The sequence below is a fragment of the Protopterus annectens genome, chromosome 5.part0 (genome assembly GCF_019279795.1).
Source record: "Protopterus annectens isolate FY-2018-M chromosome 5.part0, PAN1.0, whole genome shotgun sequence".
NCBI lineage: Eukaryota > Metazoa > Chordata > Ceratodontiformes > Protopteridae > Protopterus > Protopterus annectens.
Genome location: NC_056735.1, coordinates 1843875526 through 1843894374, shown reverse-complemented (window position 1 = coordinate 1843894374; position 18849 = coordinate 1843875526). Strand labels below are relative to the sequence as shown.

The window sequence follows — 18849 nt, the reverse complement described above, 5'->3', positions numbered from 1 at the left end:
CTATAAGTGAACCAGTTAGGACCCAAGACTTTGTTAATTAGGCCGACTGAGGGCAACCTGCCAGCAGATTACCCAAATGTAATGACTGCAACAGTGAATACACTCTAACATTTACATTTATGGTAAGTGTACACAACTGTACTTTCCAGGGGTCAGTGGAAGGAGATAACGGTGGCAGTTTTCCATTCAGCTGGGAAGAAGCCGGTGCTTAGACTGTGATTGAAAAGAGCACCCAATGGTGCTGCTAATTCTTGTTGGAGCCCATTTAGGACACAGCCTGGGATGTTGTGTCCCATAAATGCTGTGTTTTTTCACCTTAGAGAGGGCGTGTACAACCTGCTCTTTAGAGATACAAGGTAGGGGAAAGGTGGTAGGGATGTCATAGGGTACTTGTGGCAGGGACAGGGGAGTGAAGTTTTCACAGAACCTGTCGGCTAACAGGTTAGCTATGCCTACAGGCTCAGTATATGTGGTATCATTAACTACTAGTTTGGCGCAAATCTGGGACTTTTCTTTTAGGTTACAGACATAACTATAAAGAATAACTAAAGAATGTCTTATGGTTGTCCTTAGCTGAGGAGGCTAATTTGGATTCGTAGTTTGTTCTGGAGGACTTCACAAGAAGTCTTATTTGCTTGCTTAAGTGGAGGAGGGAGTGTTTTCAGTTTAGGACCTGTTTCCTCTTACTCTTAGACAGCAATTTCTACCTCTTGTTGTAAAGCCTTTTAATGGCAGTTGTCTATCAGGCAGGTTTGCTTTTCCTTAAACAGTTTCCTTTAGTCCCATCAAGTACGACTGAGTCAATGCAGTTATACAGGTGTTTGTATAAAGGCATTGGTGTAGAACTATGCATAGTTCCAGTTCCATCTGAGGGGGAAGGTGCAGTGAAGCTATTTATATCACCCCCTAAGAGGTTATAATCTGCTTTGGAGAAGTTTGTAGTCTAGTTGGGGGGGGGGGGTCATGTATGATAGTTACTTCAAATGAGACTGATTTATGGTCAGATCTCGCAGTGTGGTGCTACAGCGGCCCCCCCCATATTGGTAAGCAACAGATCCAGGATGTTGGCACCTCTTGTGAGGGTATCAGCCAGCTGGTCCAGGGCATTGGAGTTAATGAAGTTGAGGAACTTTTGGGCAAGTGAGTTTGAGCACGAATAATTTACCCAGTTAACTGATGAGTGGTTAAAGTTGTCCAAAAACATGGTGTTCGGATGTTTCCTGATAGACTCAAGTAGACCCAAATAGGCAGAGTAAGTGTCCTAATTCATGGAGGGGGTCCTGTAGGTTGCAATGACTTGAATAAGTGTCCTACCAACAGTTAATTTCACCTGAAGTATTTCCACGGAATCGTACTGTTTAACCAATCTGGAGGTGTACTTATCGTTAATGAATATTGATACACCTCCACTTTTAGTTTTCTCGTCTTCAGTTTGCGGTCTGAACGTGTGGAAGGAGATATAACCCAGTATGGCTGGGGTCTTTCCACAGCCTTGAACCAGGTCTCTGTGACTGCACAAATGTCTGTGTCTTCCAAGGTGAAGACTGTTTCCAGAGAGTGCAGTTTCATGTTAAGACTCCTAGCATTTAGCAGCATAACCTTGAGGTTTAATTTAGATGGAATTTTTATGTTGGGAATTTTGTCTTTGTGACACTACCTCAAAAAGACACTATGGGGGTGGCAAGAGCCTTTGCCAGTAGCTGAAATCCCAGGGGTGAGAGATGAAGACCATCTCTGGCAAAGCATCGAGGTCTGTCGGTCATATAATCCCAGGCTGACATATTGGATCCCCTTAAAATGACACCAGAAACTAAGCCAATTATTGAAGTCAATCATTTAATGTTTGTATTGAGGCATCATCCTAGGTGAAGGTAAAATGCTGCTTAAGGCTGCCTGAGACACACAATCTGAGAGCTCAGTCATGTCTTTCTTCATATTATCCAGGGAGGTATGTCTCAAGTCGTTTACACCAACATGGACTATGATGGAGTCCTAACAGTACCTGTTGTTGAGAGACTTGAATGCATGTGTGATGTGTCGGAACCTGGCACCTGACAGACAAGTGATACTAATTAATTAAATGTGTGGTAGATTAGGTTTGTAGATTGCAGTCTGGGCACTGTTATCTGCTTCTCCATTGATACTAAACTCTTCCATTGATACTAAACTGCTCCAACAAAGGCTTGGAAAATCCACATGACCTGGTGTGCCAGAAACAATTTAAATGTGAAAAAAAGTGTAGCATTATATAATTCTGTAAAAAAAGCTGTCCCCATCTCATACGTTATAAGTGGTACTCCTCTTCAGGCAGATATGTTCACAAGAGACCTGGGTACTTACCTTGATGCATCTCTCTTTCTGTCATCCAATCATCTTTTCACAGTAGTCTGGAAGTCCCTCCGTCATGCCTAGTTAATTTCTGAGAGAATATCTTTGAGATGCAAAGAAGTCATTTTGCTACTATATTCTTTCCCATCAGACCCATCACAGACTACAGTGACCTCTTTGGTATTTACAAATCCAAATAGTTCAGCAAGAAAGGTTCCAATGGTTTTTAACCAAAACAATTTAAAGGCCTTAAATCCTTTAGTTATCTTAGTAGATTAGCATAACTCTCTTTATACTCTGTAACAAACCAGATACTCCAAGGGTGATCTGTGTCTCGCTTTTCAAGCCATGAAAGGCCCAGCCCTGTTTGACTTCCTGTTTTCTTCACAAAGATCAGTGGTTCTACAAACACCTGTACTAGGGACCTAAATCTGGGCTTACAAATGAACAAGACTCTCTGGAGAGAGAATTTCCTAACTGTATACATTCTCAACCTAGGGAATAGGTTTCTAGTACAAGTCAAGCACAGTTCTGCTTTGACTACCTTTAAGACTAGTTCTAATAATTAGATGGGTAGACATGGATTTTTCACCAGGATTATCATGTTCGAACCTGCTTGCTTTTGGGAGGTGAGCACTGTTAATTTCTTGTAAAGGGTGTCAAGAACTTTTGTCTTTTTAAAGGTATATATGGCTAGGCATCCTATGGTTCCTGTGATCACTTGCCTAGTGTTCTTCCTCTGTTCTATTTCCCCCTAAAAATAGTACATTCTGAAACACATGTCAGGAAAGAGTCCTTTTGGATGGCTGTGGTGTAGTTTATCCTTCGTTGTCTATTCCATGCAGAATGATGTGCTGTTGCTCACCAGGATGCATATCTGCACATCAAAGTGACCAAGGACTTCCAGGAGTTTCCTCTGCTTTTGCACATGAGACAGTCACTGCCAATTCTAGACATTGCCATTCTGTCATACTACAGCCCTGAATGTTTATTAAATGCATGTGGTTGTATCTAGGTGACTGATTATCTACTGATAGCCCTAACAAGGGACAGCTTTGTTATTTAACAGGATTTACTACTACATCCATTACAGTACTTGGGCACCACAGTCAGTGTCACAAAGTCTCAGTCGATGACCATGCAGTTACTCACCCTGTTGGTTTATGTTCTGAATTGCAGAGCATTAATTCTACCAGAAGGAATATCATTGGTTCAAATGACAGACCCCAACATAGTATAGAACACTCCAGGGACTGTCTGACTTCAAACTCTGTGACTAAGGACATCCACTGCCATCATAGTAAGGCATGAGAGTTCTTTAGTAGACTCTCAAAGTGCAGTGAAATTAGCTCATGGCTCCAGCAGTTGCTCCAGTGGAAATATCCAGGAAGTACAAGGAGACATCCATTGAAGCCCCTATACTTCTGATGATTGACAATGGATGCATCCCTTTCGGAGTAAGGAGGCATTATTTGGGGCAGCCTATCCAAGGGATGTGGGTATCTCAGGTGGTCAAACTGCACATATATATTTTGGAAGTAAGGGTTGTCATTCTGACCTTGCAGCATTCCAAGACTCCATTCTGGACATATTGCCTTCTGCTTCAACAATAAGACTGTGGTTTGGTACATCAACAAACAGGGCAGAACTTATTCTTATCTCCTACACAAGAAGGAATGTAAGTTTGTGAATAAGCATTTGTTTCTAGACACTTTTTACTAGCATCCCACATCCTATGTCAAGCTAGTTCTCATGCAGACAGAATCTGTCACTGCCTGCGGATGACACTAGAGGCCACCTTGGTCATTTGGTGGCATGGACACTGTTCTGGCACTAGTGGAAGTCTTGCTGTGATGTTTTCATCCCAATCCAGTCACAAATGCAAGCACTTTTTTAAAATGCCTTTATTGAATTAACACTTTAATGTAGGCAAATTTACATTTATGCAAAAGTAATCAAACTGTATTAACAAATTGACATTAACAAACATTATACTTCACATATATTGCTATATATCATATAACCTAAGCAACATTACATAAATTATTCAATTCCTGACCCTTTTTTAAAGCAAGAACCATCTTTACTAAATCACCACTTACAACATAAGCAAACATACATTTATATAAGCGAAAACAAACTACACCAACACAATCCTAGTTGCAAGCATTTTACATCACAAACCATACTGACCCACTCCAAGTTGCACACATTACACATCACTTGCAATCTACCCAGTCATTTTCAGTCCAACATTACACAGCTCATTTAAGTCCTGCCTTCTTTTAAAGCTCATTCCTACCCTGTATGTATTGTTCTCAGGATTCCCATTTTTTCCTACGTAGTTTGCTCCTACCCTTTTCTAAAGATCTCAAGTTCATTTGTTTTATCCCTGTTACTATATTCACTACTTATAATATAGTTGGTTTAGATTTTCATTTCCATTTTCTAATAGTTGCTTTTTTGGCAGCCACCATAATTAGACGCAGCAAGGCCTTTCCATGTCTAGGCAATTCCAGATGTTCTTCGTGTTTCACTGTTGCAGTCATTACATTTGGGTAATCTGCTGGCAGGTTGCCCTCAGTTGGCCTGAATAACGAAGTCTTGGATCCTGTGTCGGTTGCTGTCTCCGCTTCCATGACGTCAGGTTGTCAGGGGTATAAAACATGCAGCCAACGCCATTTTATTCAGTCTTTCTTGCCACGCGGTGCCCGAAGCAGAAGCAGTTTGCAAGTGCCGGTCGGCCGACTCCTGAAATTTTTGCATTCGATTTTCAGAACTGAAGTCTTCAAACTAAAGGTAAGTACCCCGTTGGGGAAACTTTTTCTTGCTCCTTACCGATGTCAGTAAAAGTTAATAATTGCATTACTTGTGGGAAGCAAATATCTCATAAGGATTTTCATTTGTACTGTATTCCTTGCCTAGGCCCAGATCATAATGTGCCTTGCTGTCGGTTTTGTGCTAGATTTAACCAACGCACTATAAAATGTTGGTATAGTTTTGCTTCTAAATATTTTAGATCAAGATTTAATTAGCCTGAAATGTCTTCGGTTAGTATTCCGACTACCGGAGTTCACAAAAACGCAAAGAAAAAGACAGAGACAGACCGTTGAGGTCCAAAACCGATGAAGCTTCTCCTAAGCCAGTCACCGGTTCGCCGGTACTCAGTGAGGCGCTTTTGCAGCCCCTGATACCCGCTACTTTTGAGTCGCAGGCCTCTACCGAGACCCATGCGGAGTCCGGTATGCAGTGAGATTCTCAGAGTATTGAACCCACGGATGTCTCTCCCTCGGATGGGTCTGGAGCCGCTGAGCAGACACCGGCTTCTGAGGGTGTTTTCAAGCCTCAACATTTTTATATAAAACTGCCAACCTCAAAAACAAGGTCAAAAGCATCTTTTATGTTACGTGCTCAGGCCCTTATGTCTAAAAAACAGATGATCAAAATGGCTGAGGACTTAATTACCTTGATCAGGGGTTCCCAACCTCCCCCCCGTTAAGAGGCCTAGGCAAGGCACTGATTATGAATCTTCAGATCAGGTTTCCATTTCTTCTGATTCCTCTTCTGATCAGGAATTTTCCATTCCACCCTATGAAGATTCTGATGCAGAGGAATCCATCCCATCTGCTTCTCCTCCTGAGGATTACTCTTTTGGAGAAACTTTGCATACTTTAAGGGAACATTTTCACTGGGAGAGTCTGCACTTCTCTGAATCAAAAAAGAGGCTTAGGGATTTCCTTCTTTTTCCGCAGCATAGGCCTTTGGCTATACCTCCTGTATTAGACATTGTTGATGATGTGTTTTCAGAATCAAGCATGGCTCCTGATTCCCTACCTCAGGCTCCTAGTAAGTCAGACAGATATTACAGGGCTCCTGACTCACACAAATTTCTATTCAGAAATCCTGCTGCTGACCCTGAGACAATTTCACAGGGTCCCAAGGGTGTTAAGGCCTCTACAGCCAAAAATTCTGATAGAGATTCCAGGGCGCTGGATAGATGGGGAAAGAAGGTTTATACATCTGCTACCTTGGCAATCAGAGCCTTAAACTGCCAATTTCATATGCTTAAATATCAACAGCATGTTATGGGCCTACTGAAACAGAAAATGATGTTGATTTCTGATTGTGTGGAAAAAAAGATTTCCAGGAATTATTGCATTCAGCAGAACTGGTTGGAAAGCATACTTTGCAGTGTGGTTTTGATTCCTTGGAGGCCTCTTGCAGGGCCGCAGTTACTGGATCTGTGATTAGAAGGCATGCCTGGCTCAAGGAGCAAAATGTGCCTGATCATGTTAAAGCTAAATTGTTGGATGCCCCCTTGCAGCATGTCACTCTGGTAATAAAGCAGAAGAGGTTTTAAAGAAAATGGAAGACAAAGCTAAATCTATGCAAACTATAAAAGATTTCTTGCAAGTGCAGCCACCCAGTTTCAGTAGGCACTGGCCTACTACAAATTGGTCCTTTCCGGTGTCCAACAGAGCCACTCAAGGCAAATCCAGGTGCTCAAAAGGCTCCAAATACCAGTCACAGGGTTCTTGCAGGTCAAAGCAATGGGGTGCTTCCACCTCTAAATCTGGAGGAAACAAAGGACAACCCTACAGTAAGCAGTCTCAATGACTTTCCTCTACCATCACCAAGCACTTACCTTTTGGCAGCCCCCTTGGGGGGAAAGCTAGCACCTCATGCAAAAAATTGGCAGTTAATTACCCAGGACAAGTGGGTGTTGAACATAGTATCCCAAGGGTACAGATTTCATTTCCATACTTTGCCAATTCCAAATGGATCACCAGATCTTCCACAAAATCAGTGGGCAGAGGTTCAGAAACAAGTTATGTCCCTCATGGATATGAGGGCTATTCAGCCAATACCTGCAAAGGAAAAAGGACAAGGTTTTTATTCAAGACTCTTCCTGGTACCCAGGAAAGACAATTATTGGCATCCAATACTGGATTTATCGATTTTGAACACGTTCTTGGACATTCCAAAATTCAAAATGCTGACTTTACAACAGCTACTGCCTATGATGGGCAGAAACGCTTGGTTAGTGACTCTAGACTTAAAAGAGGCATACCTGCATATCCCAATAAGGGAATCATGCAGAAGATACCTCCGCTTCAAGGCAGGTGTTTTGCATTACCAATTCTCTGCACTGCCCTTTGGCTTATCTACTGCGCCCAGGGTCTTTACAAAGTGCCTGGCACCAGTAATTGCATTCTGCAGACAAAGAGGTATACAAATTTATCCTTATCTGGACGACTGTCTCATTCAAGCAGAGGACAAGGACACTCTTCTTCAACATCTGGCATTTGTAAAAAGGCTTCTAACATGTCTGGGGTACACAATAAGTGAAAAGAAATACCAACTGGTACCCTCTCAAATAATTACATTCCTGGGTGCAAGCTTGAATACAACTGCCCAGATGGCTTACCTTACACCAGACAAACAAAGGCAACTGACAGTATACTTCAAACAAATGGCAACAAAAACCCAGTTATCTGCAAGACAAATTATGCAGGCTTTGGGGTTCATGGCATCCTGCATTCTACTAATTCCATATGCAAGACTACATATGAGGAAACTTCAATGGTACCTAAAAAGTTTATGGAGTCAACATTGTCACAGCCTGGAAACAATGATACCTCTCATTCCCTGCCTACAACAGGAGTTTCTTTGGTGAGCGGAGACATGTCACCAAAACAAGGGACTGTCTTTCACTCTACCCCCTGCCACCCAAACCCTAACTACAGAAGCATCAGACTATGCTTGGTGGGCCCACCTGGCGGGGAGATGCATTCAGGGCAAATGGAGCCCAAAACAAATGCATCTGCATATCAACCAGAAAGAGAAGCTAGCTGTTCAGAATGCTCTGACAGCCTTCAAGGACTTACTTCATCCAGGACATCTACTGATAAAGACGGACAACACCACTGTTATGTGCTACATAAACAAGCAGGGGGGTACACATTCCTATCCCCTTTGCAGACTAGCCATGACATTGTGGAACATGGCTTTGACTTGCCAAATACATCTTCAAGCTCAATTCCTGCCAGGAAAACAAAATACTCTGGCAGACGACCTAAGCAGAAATCTTATGGACCCACACAAATGGAAACTGGATCCACAAATCTTCAGCATGTTAGTATGGAAATGGGGGAGCCCAGACATCTAATTGCCTCTCCCCAAAATTATCAGCTGGACAAATTCTGCACAAGAATTCATCACAAAAAAGCATGGAAAGTGGACGTCCTATCCTTCAGTTGGAAAAACCTATCAGTCTATGCCTTTCCCCGTCTGCCTCTTCTCTCCAAGGTCTTACTAAAAGTCAGACAGGAAAAACCAAAAATGATCCTAGTTGCTCCGGACTGGCCTCGACAACACTGGTACCCACTTCTAAGGAACATGTCTCAATTCCCCCCTTGGTACTTGCTCAAATACCTCATCTACTGTCTCAGCAGAACAATCAAATTCTGCACACTCAGCTCCAAACTCTGAACCTTGCAGCATGGCTGATCATTTAATTATTCAAACAACACCTCTCAGTAAATCTGTGATGGATGTCATTTTGGAAGCCAGAAGGCCTAGTACTAGAAAATCTTATGCTGATAAATGGAAGAGACTCTGTGCTTGGAACCAAGCACAAGGAACAGACACAGCAAAGCCCAATATTCCTCAGATTTTACAATATTTGACTGAGATGCTTGACAAGGGCCTATCTTTTTCTTCAATAAAAATCCATGCCTCTGCCATCTCAGCTCATTATAACACAGAGCCTCCCCTCTTTTTTCATCCTCTGCTTAAACAGTATCTTAGAGGGGCCAAAAATGTAAGGCCTCCCAGAAGATCTCCAACTCCTGCATGGGATCTCAATTTCATACTGGAAAAATTCACCCTGCCTCCTTTTGAACCGGCAGCTACTGCGGATATAACATTTCTATCTTGGAAAACAGCTTTTCTCTTTCAGTCACTTCAACAGGAAGGGTTTCAGAACTACAGGCTGTCATGGCAGTGGAGCCTTTTTATTATATTTTACCCGGACAGGGTGTCCCTCAGGACCAATCCTTCTTTTATGCTTAAGGTGGTATCCAGTGTGGCTCTTAAGCAGACCATTTATCTGCCAACATTTTACCCAAATCCACAGAACAAGGGGGAGCGGATTCTGCATTCATTGGATGTACACAGACAACTAAGATTCTACCAAATCTCTAAGAAAATCTGAACAACTACTGGCAGCATTTGCTGCAGGGTCAGAGGGGAAGGCTATATCAAAGCAGACTATTTCTAAGTGGATAAGCCATTGCATTTGTTTCTGCTATTTGCACCGTGGTAAACCTGTGCCCAAGGGGATCAGATCACATTCCACCAGGGCTGCCTCTACTTCAGCAGCTTTTCTCAGATGAGTTCCAACCAAAGACATTCTAGAAGCTGCTACTTGGAGCTCTGTTCATACCTTCACAAAGCATTATCATTTACCTCTCTTTTCCAAATCCAGGGCAGGCTTTGCCACTGTGGTCCTGCAGGACCTTATAGCCGCTCCTAATGCTGTTTACTTCCATCCTCCCATCCATAGCTTTGAGATTCTACCCAAATGTAATGACTGCAACAGTGAAACACGAAGAACATAGTACAGTTGTGTACACTTACCATAAATGTAGATGTTCGAGTGTATTCACTGTTGCAGTCTGGGTTACCTACCCGCCATCCCCCTTTCTATACCTTTCCTTTCCTTCACTATTCTCAAAAACCTTTGTGGTGTATTTGCTTTTAGTTGAAGGTAAAGTTTATGTTTCTAAAAGTGCATCTATATATTTACTGTTTATTTATATATATATTTTTGCTCCCCATTTGGGGGGGGGGGGTACCTGACTGCATTGGTCGCATGTTTTATACCCCTGATGACCTGACGTCATGGAAGAGGAGACAGCAACCGACGCAGGACCCAAGACTTTGTTATTCAGGCTGACTGAGGGCAACCTGCCAGCAGATTACCCAAATGTAATGACTGCAACAGTGAATACATTTGAACATCTACATTTATGGTAAGTGTACACAACTGTACTTTGTGTGTCATAGCTCAGGAAAATCATCTCAGTCGTCACACCAATTAGCTCACCTAGCAACTCCGACAGTGCATTCTTCAGGGAGTCCTTAAAGTCCACCAACTCACTGCACTCCCAGAAAGTATGTTCCCAAGTATCTCTTTCTTCTCTGTCACACCTCCAACATTTGCTGTCTACCTGAGGAAAAATTCTCTGAAGTCTACCCGGGGTATAAAAATATCTATGTAAGCATTTTGAAGCAAAATTCCTTAATCTTCTAGATTTTGTTGCATATTTGGGAGACATACATATATCCTCCTGTTGTTTCAAGTACTTATTTAATCTTATTCCTCTTTCAGGAGGATTCATCCAGCAGTTACATCAAGACTCCTCTATGCGCTCTTATTTCCAAGTTTCTGGGGAGGGCTAAGGTTCACAAAGCTAGGGTAGGCCTCATAGCCTCCTCTTGGCCCTGGCAAGTGATTTTTTTCTTGCTTTGACCTCACCTCTTGGACAGACTTCTAACACTGAAGCCATTCAAGAGTCTCCTGTCTCACCCATTGGGCAAGCCTCACATAGTCCTTCATTCCCCGAGGGTAACAATATGGTTTCTCCTGTTCCATTGATGGTCAGGGAATCATCTTACCCTGAGATAGTGGTCCAGATTGTTATTTATGTCTAGAGACCAAGCACCAGGAAAATGTATTAAAGAAAGTAGTACCAAACACCAAGCACCAGGAAAACGTATTGAATCAAGTAGTACCAAACATTTACTTTATCTCTTCTCTTTGGTTATGACCTCTCTCATAAAGATACAATTATCTGTGATTCTGAACTTTCTTTAAGACCAGCATTCTGTTCCTTGGACTTGTTGAGGGTCTGCAGAATCTGTACAGAAGAATGTAGTCTCCCCTGTTGTTATTACAGCCTCCTATGTAGTAAACCTGAGATCCTGGTGCCTGGAACCCCCCAATCGATTTGCATAGGAGAGCTGTAGGATACAGTGTAACCCCACCAGCTTATGTGGCACATCCATTACTAGCTGTCTTTTCTTATACTTCAGCAGCATACACTCTAGTGAGCACCACTGGCTGCTCTCTGTTGACAGCAAACATGTGCTTTGAGATGTGTAGAGATTTAGGAAACATCTTGGTTCTGGATGCTTGGATGGCTGCCCACCCACCTCTCAGAACAAGAAATCTGGACAAAGCCAGAAATAATGGGGGGACAAAGGCCCAAAAATAGGGACAGATTTTAAAAATTGCTCCTGTAAACTTAAAAGTTCATAGAATAATAGTTTTTAAATTATGTACTTTCTGAAGGATATTAAGTCTGAAATGCAAATGTCTGTCATTATTTATTATTGCTTAGTGGCTTCAAATCTCAATAATTTGCTAGACAACTGCAAATTTTATGAGGAAAAGATCAAACATACAAGGCATAAATCTGGACAGTCTGCAGAAATCTGGACACTTGAGAGGTATGCCCAGGCACTTTCCATGAGTAGGTTAGGCTGCTTTGTATAGCCTAACAGGCAGTATCTGTTTGCACTGTGGCCTGTCCCACACTGGGAAATGATCATTTAATAAGAAAGTAGCATGATTCAGTAACATTTTTACTCTTTGCTTTGTGTGACTGGTCAGTGCACTGCATATCACTGGTTTCTTAAGTTAACTATGTTTTTACATGTTGTTGATCTGTCTGGAGATCTATGATTTAATCAATGAACTTTAAATTATGGATCTAAGTGCATGTTGTATTAAAAATAAAACGTACTTGTTTGTTGCATACCAGGACTGTATTCTGGAGCCATATGTCACAACCACTTCTGAAACGTGTCTTAATAATGCCACAGAAGACAGAACTACTTTCTCTGAGATATAATATCCCAAGATTTGTCAAGAAGCACAGGGTTTCAGGATTTTGTAATAACCTGACTCGCTATCTGAATGAAAAGCAGATTCTATATAGTCATAATAGGGTCCTTCTGTTACTCCAATTAAAAGTTGATGTTATTTAGTGCTGCTATTGGCCTGTCTCTAGGTTCCACCAAATGCTAACATAACTGTGACTGAAGAACCAGTATTTTGGTTGACATTTAAGATAAGGACCAAGTTAATTTTATTAGGGGACCTAAATATAGATTGAAAATATGCATGTGGTGATTGAAGTCCCCCAAGTGTATTAATAGTTTGCATCATTTGACATTTTACAAGGGCCAGCATTACATCAAGGAGATGGAGCAAGTTATACTTGGTCCTGACAACAATATCCTCTGATATTCATTTAGTTGGTGCCATGCCTGATTCCATAAGTGATTATCTGCTCACACTTGTGATATGGGGGTATGATAACATTTACACAGAATGAATGCTATTTTATGCCAGACAATTGATGTTCGCTTCCTGTGACGAGGGATTCTCCCTCCCTTAGCCCATAGATAGTGAGGAAGAACTGACCTTTGGCTACTGAGTTTCTCCCTTACCCTACCGTCTAGACCGGTCTAAAGTAACTGTCTGAAATCAGGCCCCTGGCATTGTGGATCAGAACTATTCCACTGTGCAAGCTGTCTGGTAAAGTGTATAAATTAAAATACTAATAAAATAAAATAAGTTATTGACTTTGTGCACATGATGCAGTGTTGAAGGTCATCAAGGTTTTGTAATGTAACTTCATGTACAGATTTACCCTTCTGATTTGAATAGTTCTTAGTATTATTCTTTCACAGACTTAAGACTACTTAGCCATTTCTTCAGACCACATGAACTAAGTATAACCGATCCATTTGCAGTGGTGGTTGGTTACTGCATTTATGACATAGAAGTTGTCAGAAAGAACAACGTAGATTCATTGATGGTAAAGTTGAAGAGTTAACCTACCCCTTTATTTGAAGGGTTGGGGTGACCGTATTTCATCCACAGGATGAGTCACGGATATTAGATCCTTTGTAAGCAGGTACTCAAGGACTAGTTTTATGCACAGTCTTTCAAGTAAAGTCTAACACATTTCTTAATAATGACACAGAGAGGAGTACAAAAAAAATCCACTTTTATAACTAATTTAGCTGTTTTTTTTTCTTTTTCAGCAGCATGTTACACTGAGGGTGTGCTCAGTACATCTACTGCTTAGTTAAAGTTTTACTGTTTTTCAAAATTTAAAACGTTCTAAGCATACTGTGGTGATCATATGTCTGTATCCAGAGCTGTCTTTTATACTACAACTTGCCCATACATTGATTATCTGACATCTTTTTTGTCTAGACCAAATTTGATATGGGAGTCGCCTTGTTGAGCACTCATCGACTAATCTGGCGAGATCAGAAAAATTCTGTAAGTTTTTTTTTTCCATTTTGCTTACTCTTTAACATATGTATAATGCAGAATTTTGGGCAGTGTATAAATTATATTTACAAATAAAACAAGTGAACAGTGGATCTGAAGTAGTTAGCTTCATTTATCTACAACCTGTGGGTATTCGGATCCATATCGGATGCGAGCTGGCAACATTTTATCAAGTATCTGCTCCAAGCTCCTCCCCTTACCCATAACCCCTCACCTCTACTACCTTCCCCCAGATCTCATTTGTCACTTCATGCGTACGCATTGTGGTCTCTATAGCTCAAAGTTGGGTATAGTAAGTGGAACTTTTGATTTTTAACTTAGTGTGTGAGAGTAGTTGTTAGTGATAGCCCTTCCTCCTCTTTGTCTTGTCGTCGGTTTGTTTAAACAAAAAAAAAAAGTAAGTAGTTAAAGTTTGTGTTTCTTTCTTGAAATAGAGTAGGCCTAGCCATCCTCTGAGCGTGTGTGTGTGTGTGTGTGTGTGTGTGTGTGTGTGTGTGTGTGTGTGTCTAGTTTAGCGTTTGGCTCAGTGGAGTGTGTTATGGCTGACCAGCCAAAACCAATGTTCAAGAAATGCATGGAGTTTGGCCACAAGCTTTCACCGGCTGATGGCCACACTCTGTGTATTATTTGCTTTGGCATTCCCCAGCTTAGTTTGTCATGTGCTGTGTGTGCAGGGTTCAATCCCAGAGCCCTTAATGAGAGGAAGGTGAAACTGGTAGCCAAGGGCCTGCTTCCAGTTTTTGCCTTAGAGACGACGGCCTTGACATCGCTCCTGTAGCCGACCGAGAACAATGTGCCGGATCCGAGGGAATGGAGATGTCTTTGGCTCCAACTTTATCGGATCCGAGCTGTTTCTTCGGAACCCTGGCTACCTTGACCTCGGCCCCGATCCTCACGATGGAGCCGGGGAGAACTTCGTCCTTGTTGGTTGCCAAGCAGGTGTGCTCTCCTTCGGCCTTCGGCGTGGTGGAGTGGGTTCTCTCCCAGGGATTGAGACCCCAGCCCATTGCCTTGGACTTCGCCCAGACTGTCTTGGATTTGGTCACGACTCCCATCAGCTTGTCCCAGGGATAGCCCGTGCTAGAGGACCCCCAGGTGGATCCCATCGTGGAACCCCCCATGACTTACGAGCCCTCTTCAGAGAGTCCCGCTGAGGATGCCCCACATAAGCATTCGTATAAGAGGAGGCACATGGACTCCCCCAAGTCCCTCACAGAAGATACTGACTTGGATGATGGTCAGGGTTACCCCAGGTCACCTCCCGAGGATGTCTCCTTTGAAGACATCATGGAAATCCTCCGCCAGAGGGGAGGTTGGTCAGCCCCAAAACCCTCAACGGATGAGTCAGTATTCTTGGAGGCCTTTGGCATGGGCCCATCTACATCCTGGGTGTCCCCTCCTGCAGATCCATTAGTGGATCTCATCACCACGCAGGCATGGAAGGAGCCTGACACCATAGAGCCAATACACAAATGCCCAGACAGGATCCTTTCTCCTCCCACAGACAGACAGGCTTGGTACAAGGGATCCCCTGTGGATGCTATGGTGGTGGCGGCTGCCACCAAGAGAGAACTGGCTCAGGAAAGTTCTTCAGTCCACCCTCCGGACAAAGAGTGTAGGGTGGTGGATCACTTTGGGAAGCAAGTTTTTTCTTCAGCGACGTTTTCCATATGAGCGCTGAATTATTTGGCACACGTCATTCGACTCCAGCAAGACCTAGTCACGGAATTCGATATGGATCCGAATACTCACAGGTTGCTGAAAATGAAGTATAACTACTCAGATGGAACGTTATGGTGAGTACATAACTTCTTTTTATAATTCACATTTTGGATTATGTAGAAGATGCACACTATTTTTCTGTGTACTGCACTACACTGCATTATGGGAGGATACCACTGTTACCCATAAGAAACCAAAACAGTCAGAAAAAGAAGCACCATGAAGTGATGCACTGAGGTGATTACAATCATCTAGTACTAGGGACAAACATCAAGCTACACATAAGGAACCAGGGATGGTTCATTTCTTATTATGTCTCAGAAATATGCAAAGGAACCCAAAGAAAACAATAACATGAGGAGCTGGTATAGCTACAGAGAACACTCTAGCTTTATGGAACATATTCCAAAACCTCTGGTTAAGAATACTGCTGGTTATTCTCTGGACTGCCAATGAGGGAAACAACCCTGTGTTCTATGAGAGCCAGAGTACATTCATTCCTACAGTCATATTAAAGCTTAATTATTCCAACACTCATCATTTTTCTGGGCACAGCTGTTTTATTGAATAACCACTCTCTTTTAACATCTGTATGCTGTTAAAACATGCAGTGGTAAATCGAGGGGAATAAAACTGATTTCTTTATTCACATAAGATAAATTCCACATATTAGCACCTCACTTCCACTGCCTTCAACTTTATGCACACTCTAACCCCAAAAAATAGCTAGTACATTATCATTTGCATAAGTAATAGTCATGTGAATAATTAATGACAGCAGAGAAAAAGGGACACCTGTTATCCAAGGGCGCATTCAGTCAACAATAACACTTTCCCACTACTTCTAAACCCTTTCTTTTTATATTTATATTTTTCTCACACTACCGGTAAGCACATCACCCAGTCAAATAAATTTTCATAACTTCTACTCTGTTTCCTATACTAAAAGCCATCACAAATCCAGTTTTCTGATCAGTCAGTACAGTCTATTGTGCTAACTTACTGGTGTAACTAGCTACACTTACATTTTTCTTTCCTTCTGTTCTTGACTGTTTACCTTTCAAATTTCAAGCACTGTCATCTTCCTTTAGAAACAGTCACCTTATTTATTCCCCACATTCTACTTATGTTATAATGCATTACACATGACTTATCACACTTCTTACCCTTTCAGTGTGTTTTGCTGTTATAATCCATCTTCCTACACAGACTTCAAGCAAACAGCCTTTCTTACCACTTCTACTCAACTACAACTCATCTGTTCAAAATTGAAATTCCACTATGATGTTTGCAGATGACATTGTGATCTGTAGTGAGAGTAGGGAACAGGTGGAGGAGACCCCGGAGAGGTGGAGATATGCTCTAGAGAGAAGAGGAATGAAGGTCAGCAGAACTAAGACAGAATGTATGTGTGTGAATGAGAGGGAGGATAGCGGAATGGTGAGGATGCAGGGAGTAGAGGTGGTGAAGGTGGATGAGTTTAAATACTTGGGATCATCAGTTCAGAGTAATGGTGAGTGTGGAAGAGAGGTGAGGAAGAAGAGAGTGCAGGCAGGATGGAGTGGGTGGAGAAGAGTGTCAGGAGTGATTTGTGACAGATGAGTACCAGTAAGAGTGAAAGGGAAGGTTTGCAAGAGGGTATTGAGACCAGCTATGTTATATGGGTCGGAGACAGTGACATTGACAAAAAGGCAGGAGTCAGAACTTGACGTAGCAGAATTGAAGATGTTAAAATTTGCACTAGGTGTGATGAGGATGGACAGGATTAGGAAAAAGTATATTAGAGGGTCAGCCCAGGTTGGAAGGTTTGGAGACAAAGCCAGAGAGGCAAGATTACGTTGGTTTGGACATGTGCTGAGGAGGGATGCAGAGTATATTGGGAAAAAGATGCTAAGGATGAAGCTGCCAGGTAACAGGAAAAGAGGAAGGCCTAAGATAAGGTTTATGGATGTGGTGAGAAAGGACATGCAGGTGTTTGGTGTGACAGAGCAAGATGCAGAGGACAGGAAGAAATGAAAACAGTTGATCTGCTGTGGCTACCCCTAATGGGAGTAGCCGAAAGAAGAATACTAAAATATACCTCTGTAAAGAGTTTCACTCTGCATTAACCAAACTATTATGTAACCATACTGTGTGCCTTCCCACCACATCTCCTGTTTGGACACTAATAATGTCCTCAAAAATAATGGCAGTAATTTTAACTTCTCTTAATGCAAGCTGATGACTTTGAGATAACTTCACATCCCTGTCTCTCTCTCTACCGAGTATCTGCACCAGACAACTCGGACATCTGTCCATCTTTTACATGGATGCCTGGAGCCTTAATAACAAATGGGCACAAATGGAAACATGGGCTACTGCACATGAAACTAAAGTCATTGGGATCACAGGATCTGACTCAGAGAGTTCCATCTCCCCAGCTCCCTTCAGCGAAATACTCAATGTTTAAGGATAACAGGCTTGGGTCAAGACTAGGTGGGAGAATCATGTTGTTCTTCAATAACATTAACAACCCATCACCTGAGCTAATTGCATGCAGTACCACATTTTTAGACACTGAGCCCAACTGGCTCTTAACTCGGGTTATACTAGGTCAACAGCCTAAATTCCTCCTTGCTATAGTATATATACTACTATAGTCCTCATTTAACCTGATTAAATCCATTCTTACTTCTGTACTGCAACACAGCAGAAATAATACTGTTCTGCCCAGCTGTATGACTGACCAAGATCCAGTTCTATACACGTGGATCTTCAGAACTCCTAAAGTGCCTCCCTGCTTTTCTTTCACCAGAAATATATCTATTCAGTATACTTCTTATGGAATTACAGCAAATTAACTGGTCTGCATTATATGACTTTACTGACTCCACAACTGCTGTGTCCACATTTCACAACCTAATAGCTCAAGTCAAAGATGGACTTTACCCACTACTGAAACTTCGAAGGCAAGAGAAGCAAGCATCAAGAAGCAAACATCATGATTGACTATTGACATTTTGAAAGTGATAAAGCCTAGAGAATTTGTTTGGAAGCGTTGAAATCTAACACTTATGATACTCTGACTCGCAATAAATACCCATTACACAGGAGACGAGCAAGGTGCAATCCAAGTAGTTTAGAGAACGAAACCTGTTATGGCACTCAGCAGTCCACCTGCCAACTGTTTCCCAAAAGAACCTCTACATACTTGCTTTTGACAGCAGTTAAGGAGATATGATGCAACATCTCCCCTCCACACACACACAATAAGAATGCTCTCTCCCCTAATAGCGCTATGGTACTCCAATCAACATTTCTGCATAAGTGTTAACTTTAAAATACAAAGGTGGGTTTTCTGTCACTACGAACCAGTTGAGAAAATATTTAGAAACTGTCTACTTCAATTACAGCCCATAATGTCAGGGTGAATGGCATGGAAG

At 42.1% G+C, this 18849-nt stretch overlaps 1 protein-coding gene across 2 annotated transcripts in view; it reads left to right on the top strand.

Annotated features, from left to right (window-relative positions):
• Window positions 1-18849, top strand: part of VPS36 (vacuolar protein sorting 36 homolog) — a 1108846-nt gene that overhangs the window by 121840 nt on the left and 968157 nt on the right. For both annotated transcript variants that reach the window (XM_044071665.1, XM_044071664.1), the window contains exon 2: window positions 13625-13693. In XM_044071665.1, coding sequence (XP_043927600.1) covers window positions 13625-13693 — 69 coding nt within the window. The remainder of the gene's footprint in view (window positions 1-13624; window positions 13694-18849) is intronic.